This window comes from Fistularia commersonii, chromosome 9 (genome assembly GCF_037954325.1).
Source record: "Fistularia commersonii isolate RoL2024-O1a breed Wild chromosome 9, RoL_Fcom_v1.0, whole genome shotgun sequence".
Classification (NCBI taxonomy): Eukaryota; Metazoa; Chordata; class Actinopteri; order Syngnathiformes; family Fistulariidae; genus Fistularia; species Fistularia commersonii.
In genome coordinates, this window is record NC_141292.1 from 5,443,649 (window position 1) to 5,463,957 (window position 20,309).

Genomic DNA, 20,309 nt, shown 5'->3' on the forward strand with positions numbered 1-20,309 from the left:
TATTACTACATAGGTAATTATACAGTAATAAAAGAAGAGTTGAACTCGACCTGTGTTATTATCACTTCAGAAAAAAAAAAGAAATAAGATAAATGTTCTGTCTGTTATTTTTACAGTTTGTGGCAAGTATATGAGTTATGTAATATGTCCATTTCCATGTAGATTTTTTAACCAATCATTCGGGACTTTCCTCAGACCTTCAAATATTGAATTGGGATTGGATTAAAAGGGAAAGGTGGTTTTAAAAGTAAATAACTGCATTTTTTTCCCTTCCCTTAAGGTTCCAAAAGCATTATGACTTGTTAAGGGCACACAGCCAGACTGTCTTGGCTTGGAATAGGAGTTAATTTTATAAAGTTAAGGATACCAAAACATTACGGCTTGTGCTTCGATTATTACTTTTCTCAGAAAATGTCCATTCTTAAGGTGGTTATGATAATTGCCACACAGTTATGATTTGATAAGGGTTATAAAGTCCGGGACTCCTTGTGTTGATGTGAAAATTATGACTGGAAAGACAAATTAGGCAGCAGCCTTTGCCAAATGTGGAATATTTCCACTTTTACACCACAATTATTATTGTTGCTTGAACTTTGCTGCTTTGCGAGGAGATTAACCAATGGTCATATGACAGTGTTAATATGATATTTGATAATGTCCTCTCAGATCCATATGAAAATGAAGCATCATTTTCAGAAAAATGAAACATTTAATTAAATTAAATTAAAAGATTAAAAATAATAAAAGAATAGCTAGAAAAATCCATAAATGAATCAACTGAAATCACAACAATCGAATGAATAATTAATGAGTGCATCCAGTGCAAGGATTGCCATCCATCAAGTCAGTCACATTCAATCATTGAATCATTTGATTCTGAAGCAGTTCCCTTAATTTTGTTCCGTTCTGAAGTGAATTTCTAGGTTTATGAGGTAAAACGAGCTGTTAGGTATTTCTGTCAGCGTTATTGATTCCCATTCCCAAGTTTTGTAAGTAAACTCATTTGTTTTTTTGTTTTTTTTTATACTTATTGTCTCCTTTAGTCTTTAACTTTTAAGGACTTTTTGTAAAAGACTCAACTGGCAAATTGATGCCTTACTCCATTACATCGCAGTGACAGACAATAATGACAAAAATAAAAAGAAGATGAGAGAAGTTGAGAATTTGAATGGCGTCTCACTAATTGCACTGCCTGTGTTCAATCCTGGTACAAGAAATTAAGACACGCTGTTGGAACAAGGCATTCCTGAAGCTGTGGAGGTCAAAAGTATCAGATGCTCGTTGTTCCGATGGCCTCGCATTGCAGTTTTTCCATTCAGCTAAATACAGCAACACTTGTAATAAATGGCAATTACAGTAAATGCTGATTATAACTATAGGAAGCGGAATTCTGTCCTTGAACCGTTCAGAGCAATATATCTTTTTGCCAGAAAAAATAATGATACTATACTTCCTGATTTGCTTACACTGCAGCCACGTAAATCAAATTATATGTTGCACATTTCCCGCACTACTTTTCTAAATTACAAGGATTGCAGTGTAAGTTTCAGCACAGATTTTACAGCACAGTAAAAGAAAAAATATAATCTATCTATCTATCTATCTATCTATCTATCTATCTATCTATCTATCTATCTATCTATCTATCTATCTATCTATCTATCTATCTATCTATCTATCTATCTATCCATCTATCTATGTGTGTGTGTATATATATATATATATATATATATTTCCTTATGACTGGTATGATGTATGATCACTTTGATTTATTTTATTTTTCTATTTTCATTTATTTAAATCACTTTTTTTTTCCCTTTTAAATTAACTATTGACTTTGACACAGTGAATGAAATGTGTGATACATCAACTGATTCAGTTTAATAAACTAGGACGTTCGCGTAAATGTGTTAATGCTTTCCGTTAAAATTTTAATGTGTTTGCATCCCGCTGTCTCAGTCGTAGGTCTACATCGGGTTTCACATCTTGCGGATCCTCAAAAGAAGACTTCACTAGTTGGTTTTCGAAGCCTCTGCTTCGCATTTGCCTCTAACAAGGATGGACAATATTGTAGATGCGAGACACTGTACACACTCCATATCCATATTTAATGCAAATACTGGGTAATTCAAAGCTGATTTTACCGGCTTTATCGCTGGTGTGTTGACTTTGACAGTCCCCGTGTGCCTTGATGTACTTCCCTCTGCAGATTTGCATTCACAGTGAATCCAGCAATTCAAATGCAGAGCGGTGGCTCAATGTGAAGAAAAAAAACAAAAAAAAAAACGTAGCTTTTCATTGCGACTCCCGCGCTTTTATCGCTCCTTTCTTCAGGTGGTCGAAAATAGAAGCTGTCATGTTGAACTCCCGGAACATTTATTAGAACAAATTATCTCTGATTTTATTCCGTGGGTATACTCACTCTGACGTGAGATCAGGGAGTTGGCGATTTTATTACAGTAATATATTTTAGGGGAGGCTCTCTTCATCGTCAACTGACTAAGCTGAGCTGAGACAATTTCACAGGGAGGAAATGTGTGGCAGTCAAACAGAATGCTGGCTTGACGAGGCTCCGTTGGTGTTATCTTGAAAGTCAAGTTTGTTATCCACACAGACCCCCCCCCCCCAAAAAAAAAAAAAAAGATATTTGCCGTATGTTGTTTGGATCACATTGTTTGTTCTACCAAATATACAAGCTGCTATTGATTCCATCAAATATGTCTTTCAATTCATGACGATTTTATTGATATGTTTGCTAGGATGGACTATTGATGAGATGCAAGCCGATTTTGAGTCATTGTTATCCAAGCCAAAATATGCATATCATGAAATATATATATATATATATATATATATATATATATATATATATATAAGTGTTGGATATGTTTTAAAAAAAAAAAAAAAATCAATTGTTACATCTAAATACCCACTGATTCTGCAAAATCACAATAGCAGGCTTTGCTGTGACGTTTTGTCACAACTTGTACCTGGGATGTGGGAAGGCTATTTAATTCACCAAAGACAGAATTAAGGGTTCAGACTCCCCCAAAATCTGTCCAATATCTCCCGGGATGAAAATGCCTTCAGTTAAGACTTACGAGATGTTTATCATTTATTTGTTTTACAAAATGTACATATCATGTGGGGTTTCTACGTTGAATCGTACTATATTATCGAGTTGTAGAACAATATGTGCAAGATGGAGGTAAGACCAGCCATTGTGTCTCGTTTGGAGACAGGAAGCAGAGCTGTAGGCGGCAGAGATGAAGATGTTGAGGTTCTCTTTGGGAGTGAGGTGACTAGAAAGGATCAGAAAGTCCACATGCTAGATATTTTGGAGGGAAGGTAAGACTTAAATGGTTTAGACATTTACAAAGGTGTTGAATGGGAATATGTAGGTAGAACTGTGCTGAGTTTGGAGCTGCCAGGCAGGAGGTTCAGAGGAAGACCCAGAAGGTGATTCATGGACATGAAGCTAGTTAGTAGGATGCAGAGAAGATGAGGAGGGTGATTTGCTGAGGGGAGCAGCCCAACGGGCCACAAGAAGAAATAGAACATTGTGCACAAAGCCTTTGTCAAATCACGGGAAATGGTTCTTTCCCTTGAAATATCTCACTTCTCATCTGAGAAGCCTCTTCAAGAACTGATGAAGAAGAATTGATGACGATTGACCGTGACCTAGATTTTCAAGGAACTTCACAGAATGGGCTGATTCGGCCATTGAGGTCAATTTAAGGGGCATGATTCCATTCAATAGCCATATAAAGCCAAGTTCTGCTGGACTGAAGACTAAAGATTTTGCAAAAGATTTGTGTAAAACAAACACATCCCATCACATCTCAAGACCAATTTTCAGAGTCTTGAATCTAAGCGTAGTCTTAGTATGCTGAGACAAGGCTGAGACTCAAGACTGTGGGTCTCACACCTAAAGACTTTGCGAAGATTTTGCTGCAACAACATTCTTTGAATAGTCTCTGCTATTTAAGTCCAATAAACAGAATTAGAGAAAATTCATTTGTCCCCAAGATGCAATTGGAGAACACAAGGGAGGAAGAACATCTAAAAAATACAACAAATATGGATATTTGAAATAAAGGTAAAAAAAAAAAAAGATTAAAATAAAGTGAAGTAACTCCAACATCAATAAAGCACTTTAAATAAAATATATTATTATTATTATCTCTCCTGCCAATACCACTCTGGCGATCATTGGTTGATGATTCAGTCTTTACGGAAACGTAACACTAACACTTGCGTTAATATCAAGCAAGTTTAGTATTGCCAAAATACTTTGCATGGTGACAAAAAAAAAAAATGCTGCAAGAATGTTTTTGCAACAAAATCTTTGAAATATTTTCACAGAGTATTGACAGAGCCTCTGCAATTTTAGTCCAATAATCAGAATCACAATAAGAGGAACTTTATTTGTCCCAAAAATGCAATTGGAGGAAACAGGGAGTTGAACATCTGAAAAATATATAAATCAAATATGGATATTTGAAATAAAGTAAAAGAAAAAAGAAAAAAAAGGGAAGTAAACTAACTCAAACATCACTAATAGGCCTTAAATAAAATGTATTTTTATTATCATTATAGTCAGCTTTATGGGCTTTGATAATAATAATAATAATAATAATAATAATAATAATAATAATAATAATATACTTATTATTATTATAATTATAATACTTTTTATCTCTGACTCTAATACTGCTCTGGCGATCGTTTGTCTACCAGGTTTTCTTTTTTTATCATCTCTTGGTTGATGATTCAGTCTTCACGGTGATGTAACATTAAGACTTGATATAATAAGATAATATCAAACATGTTTGATATTGTCGTAACCTGTAAGACTAGGTAAAGACCAAGCTATGACTGCACTAGGACCATAAGCGTACACTTAGAGACTAAGATGTCAGGAGCGCGCATGACTCAGCGATAACTCTCAATATTTTCTTATGATTTCTGTTCTACTGCCAGTTTAAAGTCTGCAACTGGAATATTTTAAGCCGTAAACCCGGCATTAGATAGAGGTGACAGAATAGAAATGTCATCTGCGCATTTAATAGACACCAAAGATGTCAGACAAGATGTCTGGAAGGCTGATCTGAATGACCTGAAAAGTTTTAACTGCGCACAAAATCATTGGTTACCCTTGGCGACGGAGCTGAAAGAAGCTAAGAAGCACCTCTTGACTTTTGTCTTATGTCAAAAGACAGCTCTGGTGCCATCATTGTGAATATTTTGAGATTTTGAGATATCGATATCGATATTGTTTTTTTTTGTTTTTTTTTAATCATGGCATCCAAGTCCGGAGAATAAAATCCCCATACTTTTTCCACCCATTAATTTCATTAAGGTCATGGAGAAAATTACAATAATTTTGATAATAAAGTAACAATTTGAAGGATTTTGACTGTGGAGTGAAAATTGTGGTCTCGCAGATACCTGGAGGACGATTTTGGAAAATGGAGTTACCCTTTCTCAAACTGTAGCTACAAAAAAAAAAAAAAAATCCATCAGAAAATGAAATGCATCACAATTTTACAAAAAGGATGGATAAATTAATTATCCGCCTTTTTTTAAATTTTGATCCATAATGAACCTTTAGGGGTTCCTTTGCCAGCGATCCACTTTGTCAGTTCCCCGAGTAGTTTGTTTAATTTCGACAATGGCCAGACTATAAGACGGCAGCGAAAAACATAACCCCATTGGTGGAGGTAATTAAACGGTTATTTATGGTTCTTTATACCCTCATTGGCCAGCCTATGAAATCAGTAGAGACGGACAAATGTAATGTAGCCATCCTCCCACGTGAGTTACTCCAAGACCATAAAGAAATAATCACCTGTGTTCCCATTTCCCTCCTTTGGAGCCGCGATGCCATTTATCTCATCTTAACTTCCTTTGATAGGTCATTAAACTGTTCTTGGATCTTCGGAGTAAAGCACTGAATCATGTCTCTGATTCCATCTGCTGGCATACCTAATCTGGGGCAGAAGGGCCAACACGCATATGGCTGCCATATAAAGTTTTATATAATAATTGGCAGTGACAGAGTGTGAGAGAGATTCACTGGGAATTATACTAAGAAGAGAGTGTTCCTAGTGGAGGCGGATACAGTATAGCTTTAAGGTACCAGCTAGAAAGCAATGGCCAAGATATACATTTGTATGACATTTTAAGCTTTTGTGTCTCAAACGCAGCTACTTGCACGATATCGTTGTGTCATTGTAATATGTTAGCCATCGGTTCCCTGCGAATGAATTTGAGGATGAGAATTCAGAGTCAATGGAAAATAAATGGAATTGCTTGTTTATGATTTTTTTTAGATAACGACAACAATAAGAACAAAATAGAATGATGATGATAATTCTAATATAAATAGGACTGCTCTACTACTGGTTGTAAAAATAACAAAAATAATGATAATAATAATAATATCAGTAACATTGAAGGCAAGAAAAATTTAACAATAATGCTAATAATAATAATGATAATAACAACAACAAAAACAACAACAACAACAACAATAATAATAATAATAATAATAATAATAATAATAGTAAATAACATGGCAACCAATAAAAGGGGAACCCCGCCTCCCACCCAATGACAGCTGGGATGGATTTCAGTACCCATGACCATTATTGCGGGATAAGCAGTATAGATAATGAATGAATGAATAATTAGTTGGATGTATGAATGAATGAATAATAATTGAGCCTTTGTGGTAATTTCTTTTCATCCTCCTTAGAATGGCCGAATAAACCGCACATTTCTGAGTGTGAACTGCCTTCTAACAATATGACCGCGATCGTCTTTTTGTTGGTTCTAATAAATCCCAATCGGGTCCATCTCTCTGCAACCTTAGCCTCCTCGTGCAAGTGAGGACACACGGTGAATCAATGGCAGGGTTAGTTAAAGGGTCTCGCCGTCTCAGAAGCAGTGCTGAAGTACTATTGTTAAAATGTGAATCTAAGCTAAAACAGGACTTAATAAATAGCAGGAAGAAAAAAATACAATTTCAAAAAGACACAACAGACATGTCGTTCTAGGAGACAGCGAAACAGCGAGGCTTTTGGAAACCTACTGATCAAATTGACGCCCCAAATGAAATTAAAAATCTTTACTTTTTAAGGATCTTTATTTTCCTGTTGGAACAACACCAGCAAAAGTAGGTTTGAGACTGTTTGTTGTTTTTACATCTGAGCTTTTTCATCTGTTAAAATTGTGCATGAGGACAGCGGTGGGCGTGGTCAAAGCCGTCCACTCATGCTGATTAGCAGGTTTTCTGGCACGATAAATATACAGAGCTATTAGGATATTGCAAATTTTATTTTTTATACATTTTGACGGTCGGTATGTCCTTTTTTAAAACACTTTATCAACACAATTTTATTTTGATTTTAAATTTTAACAATTATCCTTACCACTGCATGGTGACCACGGGACTGGTAGAAACAATCATGTTGACAGTCTGCTCACATAAATGTTTGGCTTTCCATGCAGCTAATTAAAACCTGCAGACAGAGCTCAGTAGAAGCGAGCCCTGCGTTTCATTTCAATATTCCAATGAGAGAGACAGAGACGGAAAGAGAGAGAGAGAGAGCGAGGTTATGAATCATTCTGTGCATGAATGGCACAGCAGTAACTTCATTAATTATTAAAATCACCGGATACGATGACAGCAACTATTAGGGTCTTACCGTAATTAACCAGAGGGGTGACATGAGGAGCACATGCTTCCTCCCAGGTCAATGAATTCAAATGAGAAGCTGATAAATACAAACGGGAAGCAAACACAAATCTCCTACCCAAAAGTGTGACGGTCTGCGGCTCGAACTCACCTTATGTTGGCCTTTCAAAGGAAATGAAATGTCACAAGTAGAACTAAGCCTATTAAAGCTGTCGGCTATCCGTGCAGACGTGACGCGTATTTGATGATAAGTTGCCCGAGGAGTGAGAAAGCATCAGAATTTGACATGCTGTGAGAATCAATAATTGACATCATGGGGTGAGAATGTATCAGTCCAGACCTTCTTGTTGACTGAGGATCACAGTGAGACCTCAACAAAAAGCCAAGCCTGAAGCTACTCATCAAGTATTTGAATAATGGCGACAAGGCAAAGTGGGGAAATTCATATAAACCACTGCTTGCTTTTTCAACTTTGGAAGGAAACTGGAAAGAACCCTGGGAAATGAAAAAAAAAAAAAGGTCTAAATACTCTGGAAAAATTGTGTGTAATTCTACAATTCAACATGAAACGCGCTCAAACTTATTTGCAACAAACAATAATTTGCCTTAAATTGAATTGAAAAATAACTATAAAATGAAGATTTTCTCTAGAATAAAGAAAACAAATTTGGTGGTAAAAATGAATAAGCAAACTAACTAACTAAATAAATAAATAAATGGATGAATAGATAAATAAAAAGTTAAAATTACAAAAATCAAAGAAAAGGATAGAAGTGGAAAATACAAACATACACACACACACTTACACACACTCACACACATGTTAAACTTAGCAAGAAGTTACTTGGGAGTTAGGAATGGGAATTCTTTCAGGCCAAATTATGTCATACCTGCAAGATTATTGAAAAATATGTCCCTCAAAGGTCCCAAAACATGCTAACCTGGGGAAATCAAATATTTAGACACTCAATCTATAGCTTTATTAATTTTAATTTTAATTTTAATTATTTTTTGCACTATGTGATAAAGATATGACTTGAATGCAGCCAGAGCATTAGGGTTGACAGGGTGTTCATTTTACTTTCTTTAAGGAGTAAGAGGAAGGACATTTGTGTTCTAATTGATTCACAGAAATGTTTTACTCTCCCAAATTCACCTTCATAAAATTGCTCATTGTGCATTTTACTTGAGTAATTAGCAATTTTTTGTCAAATATTTTATAATTTTCTGGAAATAAATTTCTGAACCCAGTTTCATCAACTTGGAATTTTATTGTTTTTTTCCAGCTGTGAAAGTTAAGTGTCATGATTCCTTGATTTTTTTTTATTTATTTTTTTAATAATTATTTGTATTTGCTTCCTGATGTGACTCCGTCCAGTGTCCATTGCAGCAGTGTTTTCCTCGGGGCGCCAAAATAATTAAAAAATCCACTCATTAGGGGGACATGAAAGCATGTCTTTCAATCTGTGTGAAACATAAATGAACATATTTGATAATAGTCAGTTCAAATGAATATATTAATTAAAAAAAAAAAAAAACAGATATAAAGTGAACAGATATGTTAGTTGCTGTTTTAGTAACACAGTCTCTTCTGCATTTTTGCATTTTTTGTGAACGAAGGAAGACGGGGTATTATAATCTCAGTCGTGATTTAGATCGACATTGTGATCCCCTTGCAAATATATTTCACCATCTATTTAATGATGAGGCATATAAAAGTAATCAAAACCAACAAATGTAGAATTTACAACAGCTGGAGAAATTGATATCGTAATCATAGAAGTAAATGCAATCAATATCGGTGACTTCATCATTACTGCCAAACTGAATAAATTAACATGGCAGTCTTGAAAGCTTAATCACCAAACATATGAAATATGCATGATAGTCTGTTTTACTACCATAATTGTGCAGTGATAATTTAGAACCTTGGAAGAGGGTGTGACTTTGAATTTAAAAACCCACAACTTCTGAGTTAACATCTTGTCTATTATTTTAACATAATAATAAAATATCTTATTTATATATATATATGAATTTATTTATTCAATCAATAATTGATTACATTCCGTTGTTATTATTATATGTTGTAATATTACTTTTATGTGTTTAATTATTTATCTATTCTTTTCAATAGATTATTTATTTTCTCTTTCATCCTTTTTTCAGGGAATTTGCACGTTGGAAGGTGAGGAACACTGCAATCGAGAGACGGGACCTGATCCGAAACCCTGTGCCACTTATGCCCGAGTTCCAGCGGAGTGTTCGCCTGCTGGGACGCAGACCGACCACTCAGCAATTCATCCACACCATCATCAAGAAATATGGAACCCACATTCTCATTTCAGCCACGCTGGGAGGTAAGAGAGCTTTACCTATTTCATTTGTGTTCTTCCATGCTTGATAAATGTTTTTCGACGCTGTTTCAAATAGCCTGTGGTTGACCTGCAGTCACAACCCTTCTTGGCTTTCAATCGGAAATAAATATATGTAATAAAAAATATACATGACTTATTAATAAATACCTATATATGTAATTAGATGTAATAAAAAAAATGTTAAAATCTCCCTCTTACTCTCTCTCTCTCTCTCTCTCTCTCTCTCTCTCTCTCTCTCTCTCTCTCTCTCTATATATATATATATATATATATATATATATATATATAATCTCAATCAAATTAAAACAGCAAAAACAAAACCAAGAAGGATAACATTAGTCAGGGATGACTAACTAAAGATGCAAAGGCTAAGAAATACAAATTAATCCTGGAAGACATAAGAAACCTTCCTATGAAATCCCACAGCAATAAATTAATTGCACAAACAAACAGGGGTATGATTTGCTGGCATCTTGGGTGAAGTCTAGAAATTGACAGCTTGACATTGTGTGATAGGACTTAAAACTAGTTACAGGGTGGAAAAGCAATCTGAACATTTTGTTCTGTATTTAAAATATAACTTCAGCAGGCTTGCCGGTTTTGATGTGACGGAAGATCATCTGCTCTCATACATTGTGACGAGATTTGGTGTGGCAGACGTCAAGGATGTGGAATTATCTTCAAGATCAAGGTCATTCGAGATTCAAAATTAACCACCGTGTTATCGTTTCGTGGGGATTCCAGCAGCGTATTAAGGATTCAGAATGAAAAATACAATGCCTTCATCTTCATTAGCATCACCCTCATTGTCCCGCTGCTCATCTGGGGAGTACTGGCTATGATAGGAGCAGGCTGCAAAGGTTGGTACAAGGATCCCTGTCCCCAGCAACTCCCTTAAGCTCTTCCTGGGGGACCCAGAGGCCTTTTCAGGCTGAGCAGGATATTATCCCTGCAGCAGGTTCTGGGTTGACCACTGACCCCCCTGGCATATGGACTGGCCAAGAATACATGCAACGGGAGGCGTGTTGGAGGCATCCTTATTAGAGATAAGAACTTAAAATTAAAGTTATTCTATTAGATGGACTTAACAGAGGATTTATGCTATTATCAATTTATTCTGGAGTTGAATTCCAACAAAACCTGAAATGGAAGAGGGCGATTCGGCATCTTGCTATCCCCGAGTAGTTCAATCAGAAGTTGTCCAAGTGATTATATAAGAATGTCAAACATATGTTAATTGTTTGATAAGAGCGGCAGGATATGTAACTAGAGAAGGGATTTTAGCTGGTAAATAAAAAATGAATAATATAATAAAATGGAAAATAAATAGGTAAATGAATGAATAAATAAACAAATAAATACATTGAATATCCCCACACCTATGGCAGTTTGAATAATTATTATTATTATTTGTTAAAAATAATAACAATGCTATGATAATTAATCAAAAAATAATTGACCATATTATTATTATTATTATTATTATTATTATTAGCCTTCACCCATCTTGCTGATTTTCAAATCCATAATCATTGTGGCCAAATATTTAGGAATAAGAATTGGAATATGAACATATTCTCATAAAAGGAGATATAATTAAGGAAATACTGAAAGGATGATGGATGCATAAATCTATATAAAGATCGAATTTTCAGATTCTAGAAATGGAGAGTTGTAAAAGTTACATTTAATACTCAATTTATTTTTTTTTTACTGTAATGAGAGGTATAAAGGCTTTAACTGCTTACGGCAGTGTCTTGGTTGTGCCACCGATTCCAATTCTAAAAATGTTTTCCCCATGAATCTGCTAAATCTCAAGTTTTTGAAGGACATGGGAAAAGGGACGGCTCTGAACACCTCAACAAAACAGTTTTTACTTAAAATGTAATATAACTAGGCTTTTGCCTCGTAAGAGTAATACATTCTGCATGCAACCTTTATTCCTTTAAAACACATTTTCCTTATTTTTTTGTTTCTACTTTGCCAATGTGAAGAGTCGCATGTCCTCCGCAGCAGGTTTAAGTGGGATCCATTCAGCATGTATCGCCATTTAACTGAGAAGACAAGTTAGTAATAACGGTGTGGATGAGACTAAGAGTCTTAATACGTCGAGTTAAAATCCTTTGTAGAACAAAATTGCGCGGTTTGATCCTTTGTCCCGTCCATTAATTAGAGAATATGTTTAAACCCCGTCTGTTCATCAGTACTGACACTTCTATTAAAGCTGCCTCTGCAGAAGCATAGAAACATATTAATAATAAAGAAAACTTGCTACCAACTTCATTTATTTGAAAAGATTGTGGTGAAATGCTTTGCATTAATAATTCAGCTAAACTGCCCAGCTAATAATTAGGTGTAGGGGGTTAGAGTTGTGATAGCATTTTCAATTCTCGGTAATGTAATTCACCAGGAAAGACTTATTTGGAATAAATGAAATGTAATATTTAAACTTAGAACCTAAGTCCTGAAATTTCAAGTCTCTCTCTCTCTCTCTCTATATATATATATATATATAGATAGATAAATATTTTATATATTGACTATCATGATGATTTTGATTACTAATCTTGGTGCACTTCACAAAAAGACAGGACAAAATTACCCAAATTCCCACAATTCCACTCCCTGCAGCACATCGGCGCTCCAACACGATCTGGTAGCAGGTCCAACTCCAACAAGATGGAGAAACAACAATATATCTACCCTTCAATGGGGAGTTAAAGTCCCAAAAAAGTCAGAATGATCGAGCGGACAGGAAATAGCTGAAACACTGCGCAGGAAGTAGTTTTCCTTTCACTGAAGCACTTCCTGCTCGAAGAACCCAAATGATCACAAAGATGACATTAGTTGGGGATTCCTCTGGAAGGCTTTGGCGACCGAACAGCTCCACCAAATCCATGCTAAGCATTGGCACCAAAGATAATGTAAACAAGCAAGACTGGCTTAGCAGTTGTTTGAAAGAGGGGCCCAATAATATGAAGATTTGTTTACTTTTATAAAAGAAAATAAATCTGCTTGTTAAATATGGTATGGTTATTTATTTCATTCATTTTTTGTTGTGTTTGGGATACCATATTTGTGCTACAGTGAAAAAAAAAAAATGAAAACGTTAAGTGTTTATGTATCACTTCTGCCATGGGCCTTTTGCCAAAATAAAATGAACAAAATTATTAAAGAATGGATATTGATAATGCTTTATATATATATATATATATATATATATATATATCACCTTTGTATTTTTGTCTCACTGTTTGAATTATCACTGTAATATCTTTAACCTTGAGGCCATTTTGTTTCAAGTCGCGGGTCAGTACGGCTCTCATCTCAATCTTGGGGTTCCCCATTAAAGAACACCGTTATAAAGCACAATAAATGTGCTCACCAAGCTGGTGATCAAGAAGAAGAGGCTAATTTTCCTCCGCAGCCGCCGACACTTTATGGTCTCCAGAGCCATTAGACTCCAGAGGGGAACAAAGTGAATTCTCCTTCTTGTAGCCGGCATACATTTGAGTGGTCAGGTGAAAAGAGCATCATTAAATGCCTCTTGTGATTACAGAGAATATAATAAAATGGAAAGGAAGGAAACAGTTTGTGCCGTCCCCTGTGGACTTTGGGATTCTCAAAAGATATAATAAAGTTCCAATTAGCGTTGAGCTGTATTCAACATTTGGTTTTGCTGATTCCTGCACGTTCTTTTGCAGATTAAATCTTCATGATATATAAGTCACAATGCTATAATAGATGATGATGGAATACAGGGGATTCTTCCATCTTTTCTGGAAGATGAACGGTGCATCACACAGGGCAGCGTCTGGCTGCACGTGAGTCCTCATGTGGTTGTAAGATTCAAAACTGAGGTATTTGAAAATTTAAAAAATAATCGCCGTGATTTAAGAAAAAAAGGGACTAAGAAATAAGAAACCCATCTGAGATTGTTGCTTTTCAGATTCGTCCCTAGATTTATCCCCCATTGAGATGGTATTATTTCTGTGTGATGCCAAGCGATATACAATTGTCCTCATTTAACAAGAAATGTATCCTGCGCAGGACAAATATATCACATTACAGATTATGTCCTCCTGTGGTTGTAAGATTCAAAACTGAGGTATTTGAAAATTTAAAAAATAATTGCCGTGATTTAAGAGAAAAAAAGTGACTAAGGAATAAGAAACCCATCTGAGATTGTTGCTTTTCAGATTCCAGACGACGCAAGCGAACGTGTCACAGCTTTTTGTGGATAGCCTCCATTCTCATAAGCATTGAGGGAGAGAGACGTCTTCAGCTCTTGTCTTTTAACACCGCAGACTGATGGAGCCTGCTAAAGGTGTTTGGGGAAATACTTATCAATTACTTGCTGCTTTTCTTCTGTTTAAACTACAACTATATATGACCTGAAGCTGAATTTTCTTTATAATGCGAAGACGCTTTTGAAGTAGTTATCAAGAGATGTGGATTTTGAAGCATATGACCGGAATGCTTCCTGGATACACACTGCCCATGGGATGCCAGAAGCTTTAAGAAAAAAGAAAAAAAAAAACAAGAAAAAAAACACTTGAACTTTCTGACAAAGGACATCGTGAGACAAATCTCAATAATGTAACCGATTTGTGAAGCTGAAACAGAAAAAATAAAAATTGTTTGACGTTTGTACTTAAGAAAAACTTTAGATTACCTGCAGCCTTGAACAGTAGGTGCGTTATTGTTTGTTAGCGACACAAGCCAGAACCTTTTAGACGATCCCGGGGGTTCATTGCAACATCAGGACTGCGTGTAAATCCTCCAGGAGAGTCTTGCTACCAACTTTGAAGAAAACATTTGCTTTTTGGTGAAAGCGGCGACGTGTTCAATCGCATCTGACTATGGCGCTCCATTAAACGTCAGAAATCAGCGTTCCACTTTAAGTGCTGCTAGTGCTGTTTCTTTGTGCAATCTGTCGGGTTTTGTTCAGAAAGTTCAGGGTTTATCGAGTTGTTTGAGAAACGCACGACCACGCAAACTTGAACTTGAATATCTTGCGACAAAAATTCATTTCGTTGTATTGTGATTACGGCACGGTAGAAATGGGAGCGGTGCGAAAAATAAAATTCTCCTTCAACCTCGAGATGAGCGAGCGGTTCGCACGACTGACGGTGCTGAGAGACGCACTTGTCAATCGAATGGCTTCTTCTTTTTCTGCAGCACTGAGCAACAGAATATAGATTTCAGCTGTATCGGAGTCAGCGTTTCGAGAAAAAAAAGGAAAAAAACTCATTTCCCCCGCTATTATCTGGTGAACACACAACTTATGACTAGAGAGAACTTTGGCCGACCTTTTCAGCCCAGCAGTCGAGTGCGCCTTCGATGACTTGAAGCAACCGAAGCCAGGGGCTGATGAGTTTTATATGCAGCAAACCGACAGTGCCCTGGTGCGAAGTGAATAAAAAAGTACCACCTTTCCCCACGTCATACTCAGCATTTCCAGTTTTGTTGCTGTCCTGTCATCATTAGAATAAAAAAAAAAAAAAAATGATGAAGGATAAAATAAAAAAGGCTGGGGAGTAACTAGGTATTGAGACCGTGGCTATCTCCAAGCAACATCCCCCTGCATAAGCAGTACTCAAATTTTAGTTGATTTGAGAAATAGATGATAGATTCGTCATTATTTCTGATGAGCTCGTAGCATTTATTTTGCTGTTTTTTTTTTTTTTACCAAATGGAAACAAGTTCACATCATCTGGGCCACTTGAACGGAGGGACTGGGCTTTCAGTCATGCTTTCAGATTATTAAGTCTAACATGGGATGCAGAGATGCGTTATGGAATGCATATTTTAATAACAGCATTTGGACACATTTTCATTTTTGATAATGAAGTAAAAAAAAAAAAAAAAAAAAAAAACATTAGTATAATTATGATGGGTCCTTTGCCGTGTCTGTTCTAGATAAAAAAACAAAAAAAAAAAACAGATGCAATTCTAATGATTTCACCTCAAACACATTATGAGGCTACGTCTATACGCTAAAAACCCGTTAGCCTCTTTCCATTGCGCAACTTCAGTGCGAAGCAGTATAGTTTTATGTGCTCCATAAAGTGACCCGCATGTACCATTAACACCTAATGGAGTGCCTCTGGCCATTCCGCTATTTTAAAACCCCACTTACACTCCTAACCCTTATTGACATCAGCATACATGCATTAAAAAAAAAAAAAAAAAAAACTAAAGGGACTGTCTTTGCACAAACTCATTTCAAGGTGAACCCGAACATTGTTTTTGAATATTTTTTTTCAGGCTGTAAACACACGAGCTCTGCATGACCTGATTTATTGTGGCAGCCCGCCAGCGAGGTGCTGGGTAATATCATAAGACAATGTATTACTCAGAGAAAGGTGTGCACGCTGATTTTTTTAGAGCCCCCCCCCCCTTGAGATAATAATTTTGCGTAACTGTAAGCGGTAACCAATTTTTTATTTTTTTTTGGTGGAGATGACCTCCTTTATGCCACAATGAGGATAAAAAAGACATATCTAGAACTTAATAGTGGACCATTATTCCTCAGCGGGAGTGTGAGTCAAGTGTGTGTAAGTAACTTTGCAAACCCCCGGCGGGGGGGAACGAGGATGATCATGGGAGGAAAGGGAGAAGGGGGCTGTCCTTAACCAGGCATGAGACATTTGCCTTGACCGCTTTCCATCCCGAGTCACGGTCAGCACAAGTTAAGTGACCAATTCCGTCGTTTCACTCGGGGCGAAAGAACGGCTCACAGTGCTGGAAATTTTAACATATGTGACGTGCTCTTGAATAAACTCCAAGTCCATATGGCTTCGGCTTTTTTGAAATACAATCATCTGCGGAAAGGCCTTGCGATCTTGCGAAATTGATTTCGGTGTTTGCTTATTTGCTTCTTTTTTTTTTGTTTTTTTGTTCTTTTGCATGTGTTTCCAGCTTGTGGAAATGATGGATAAACATGATTTGTGTGCAATGAGCTGCTCGAACCTTTTTACAGTGTGTCAACAAACAAACACGCGATGAGGAAATCGGAGTGAGTGTTCTGCGCCGTGTAAATATTTGGGCCTGTTAATGCTCTGAGCATTCGCATTCAAGCCCACACGAACCCTCCGTGTTATGACACTTGCTGAAAGGTCAGTGGTTTAGAGTGAGCATGATGCACCCTTTTTTAAATTCCCACGGATGCTTAATTTAACTATACAGAAAATAAAAAGAAGGGTAATATTTTGAGTATTTTGGGTTTTCCCTCCTCAACTCTCTGAATGAAATTGCGCTTACGGTGCTGCTGTTATTGAGAAGCATTAGAGGCCTGCAAGCTTTTTTTTTTGGCAAATTATATTCACAGAATATTGTTTCCATATTGCGTTGATTTGAATACTGCGTTTCTTTAGAAGCGGAAACACCGAAGCAAATAAGCAAAGGTTGATCCAGTGTTTACGTTTGAAGAATTCAGGATTACTGTACAGAATTCAGGATTAATGGGAGACACCCGCGTCAGCAAGAAACCAATTTATTGGCTTAGGAGTCTCTCTCTTCTTTTTTCTATCAGCTGCTCCCTGATGTCGGTCAACTTCTTTTTCATGATTTATAGTGCGGTTGTGCAGAGGGTTGTAAAAATGTTTTAAACATCACCTTCCTCAAGCTCTCCTGCTTGGCAGAACTTACCTCAGCATTCTACCAAGATCTTCTCTCGTTCTCCTCTGTCCATGTCCAAACCATCTCAGTCTGAATTTATCTCCACAACAACTAGCATATGCTTTCCCTCCTAGCCATCCTTTTCACTCCTAAGGAGAACCTCAACATCTATATCCCTGTTTCCTCGTCTTCTCATGGCGGGTTTCACCACCGTCTTGCGCACCTTACTTTTCATTCTGACGTGCTTTCGAGTATCGGGTGCCATCTTAGTTCTTTTCATAGCCGTGGGCTTATTGTATCATGAACACTTTACGAGATGACAACTTGGAAGCGAAAGGGTATTTCGCGTTGCTGAGAAACGTGAATCGGGGAAAAAAAACAAAAAAAACAACAACTTTGCATCGGATGTAATGAGACGGGAATATATCGTATGCATTTTTAAAAGAAATCTTTAAATCATCTCCAGGCAATGTCTGCACGTGTTTTTTTTTTGTTTTTTTTTGTTATTCAGATGACAAAAACCTGCACATCCTCAGTAATCCAGGAACATGTTACATAATGCATTACACAATGCCTCATTACAGATTAACAGATGCAATTCTTCAAGTGGCATCTCAAGTCAAGTACAACCTAAGTCGTCCCCCAAGGGACAACTGGTCTTTCTGCCGGAATGTCACAACAAAAAAGCGCACAAATCGCGCAACATGGAATAGATGCAGTGCCTTGTGCAACTAAAATAAAACTACTTATAAATACATATGCGATGTGCAGTTGGGACATCGTTAAGTATAAATCTTGTACTCGATGAAAAGGAAATTAATCAAAATTCATCAAATGATAAAATGATGAGTGATTATAGAAAAGATGGAAAAAAAAGATCAACAGCCGAGAATCATCAGACCTGCCGACTGAAGTCTGCCGGCCTCCTTGTATTAAACTTTCCCGGAAAACATTTTTTATTTTTAACACATCATAATGGTATTACTGTCAAGGTTCAGCTTGTTATCAATAAAACTGCCCAAAAGCTCGTTGGATTTCTTGTCCACGCCCGTTAAGTTGGCTCTGGGCATGCAGAGTTGACGTGTGAAAATCAATGCACTTATCATTAATCTTTTGCCAGCTTTAATTCCAAGAAAGGTTCATGATATGATGTCAACTAATAATTCTGTGGCAGTACCATCCCATATTTCTATTTTCCCCTCAGACGGTTAAAAACAACACTACTCTTTACCACGAATATTTCCATTTGTAATGGAATTAGGGGTTTTTGAATAATTTTGGATCAATACAAGTTTACCAAAATAGGTCAGTGAAAATAATGACAATATCCAATATATGCTTTTACAATATTGTCAAGCTCTGTGTCACAGTCAGTGCACCAAATGCATAGTGGAGGATGGGAAAAATGCCCCAGGGAGAATGTTAAGAGTGAGACAGTAGATAAGTCTATTATACTCAATTGTCTGTTGGTAAGCAGAATCAAGATTTTGCTGATGATGCAACACACTTCTGAAACAGGAGGCAATGTGGCTGCATGGCTCCAAAAAGGCTGACAAGAAGTCCAAGAGTTTGTTGCACCCTGAATCACTGAATCAAAGACAGGGCATATTTCAGAAGATGAGACTTCTTGTACAGAAAGTATAAAAAAAAAAAAAAAATGCATACATGAATAAAAAAAAAAAAAGCAGTTTCAAATCAATACCAGTAGAAATATATCCTTTATTGCCCTGTTTTAAATGTAATTAAATTAAATTAAATTAAATTAAATTAAATTAAATTAAATTAAATTAAATTAAACTTAATTTGATTTAATTTAATTTAATTTAATTTAATTTAATTTAATTTTATTTTATTTGCCGTTTTTTTTATAGGAAAACATAAATAAAAGCACTGGATGTGATATATTTGTCCTGCGCAGGATACATTTCTTGTTAAATGAGGACAATTGTATATCGCTTGGCATCACACAGAAATAATACCATCTCAATGGGGGATAAATCTAGGGACGTTTCTGGGAATGACGCCAACCAGAGATAAAGACGACTGTTCCTGGAAAACTGTAGCATTTGGTTTCTGAAGCAAAAATTGCCTACCTTGGTATTTAGACCTCTGACTTTACTCTCATGCTCCACTGGCAGCTGGGAGAAGAATTAATTGGACAGTGTGCAGAGATGAAGATTACTATGGTATGTCCACAACAGTTATTCACCTTATCGAAGCAGGAGGTGATACGGTCAAGTGAGGCATTAGATACTCCATGCCATTTAACATGACAGAGGAAGTAATGAGTACCTGGTTTTATCAGTTACTCAACATCTCTCTCAATCAAAATAGGTTCAACCACATTTGGAGGCATGCATTTAAGATAATGATAATAATAATAATAATAATAATAACAATAATAATAATAATAATAATAATAGTCGTTGTTGTTGTTGTGTTGTTGTGTTGTTGTTGTTATTATTATATTATTATAAATTATTATATTATACAAATTATTATAATACCATTATAAATCATTAAATCATTGCAACATAATAATAATAATAATTATTATTATTATTATTATATATTTTTTAATCATTATTTTTATTATTATTTACTGA

General features: G+C 36.0%; 1 protein-coding gene across 1 annotated transcript in view; it reads left to right on the forward strand.

The window, feature by feature from the left end:
* The window catches only part of brinp1 (bone morphogenetic protein/retinoic acid inducible neural-specific 1), a 125,321-nt gene that overhangs the window by 54,326 nt on the left and 50,686 nt on the right, over positions 1–20,309 (forward strand). The window contains exon 3 of the mRNA XM_086152121.1: positions 9,872–10,062. Within this exon, the coding sequence (XP_086008247.1) occupies positions 9,872–10,062 (191 nt within the window). The remainder of the gene's footprint in view (positions 1–9,871; positions 10,063–20,309) is intronic.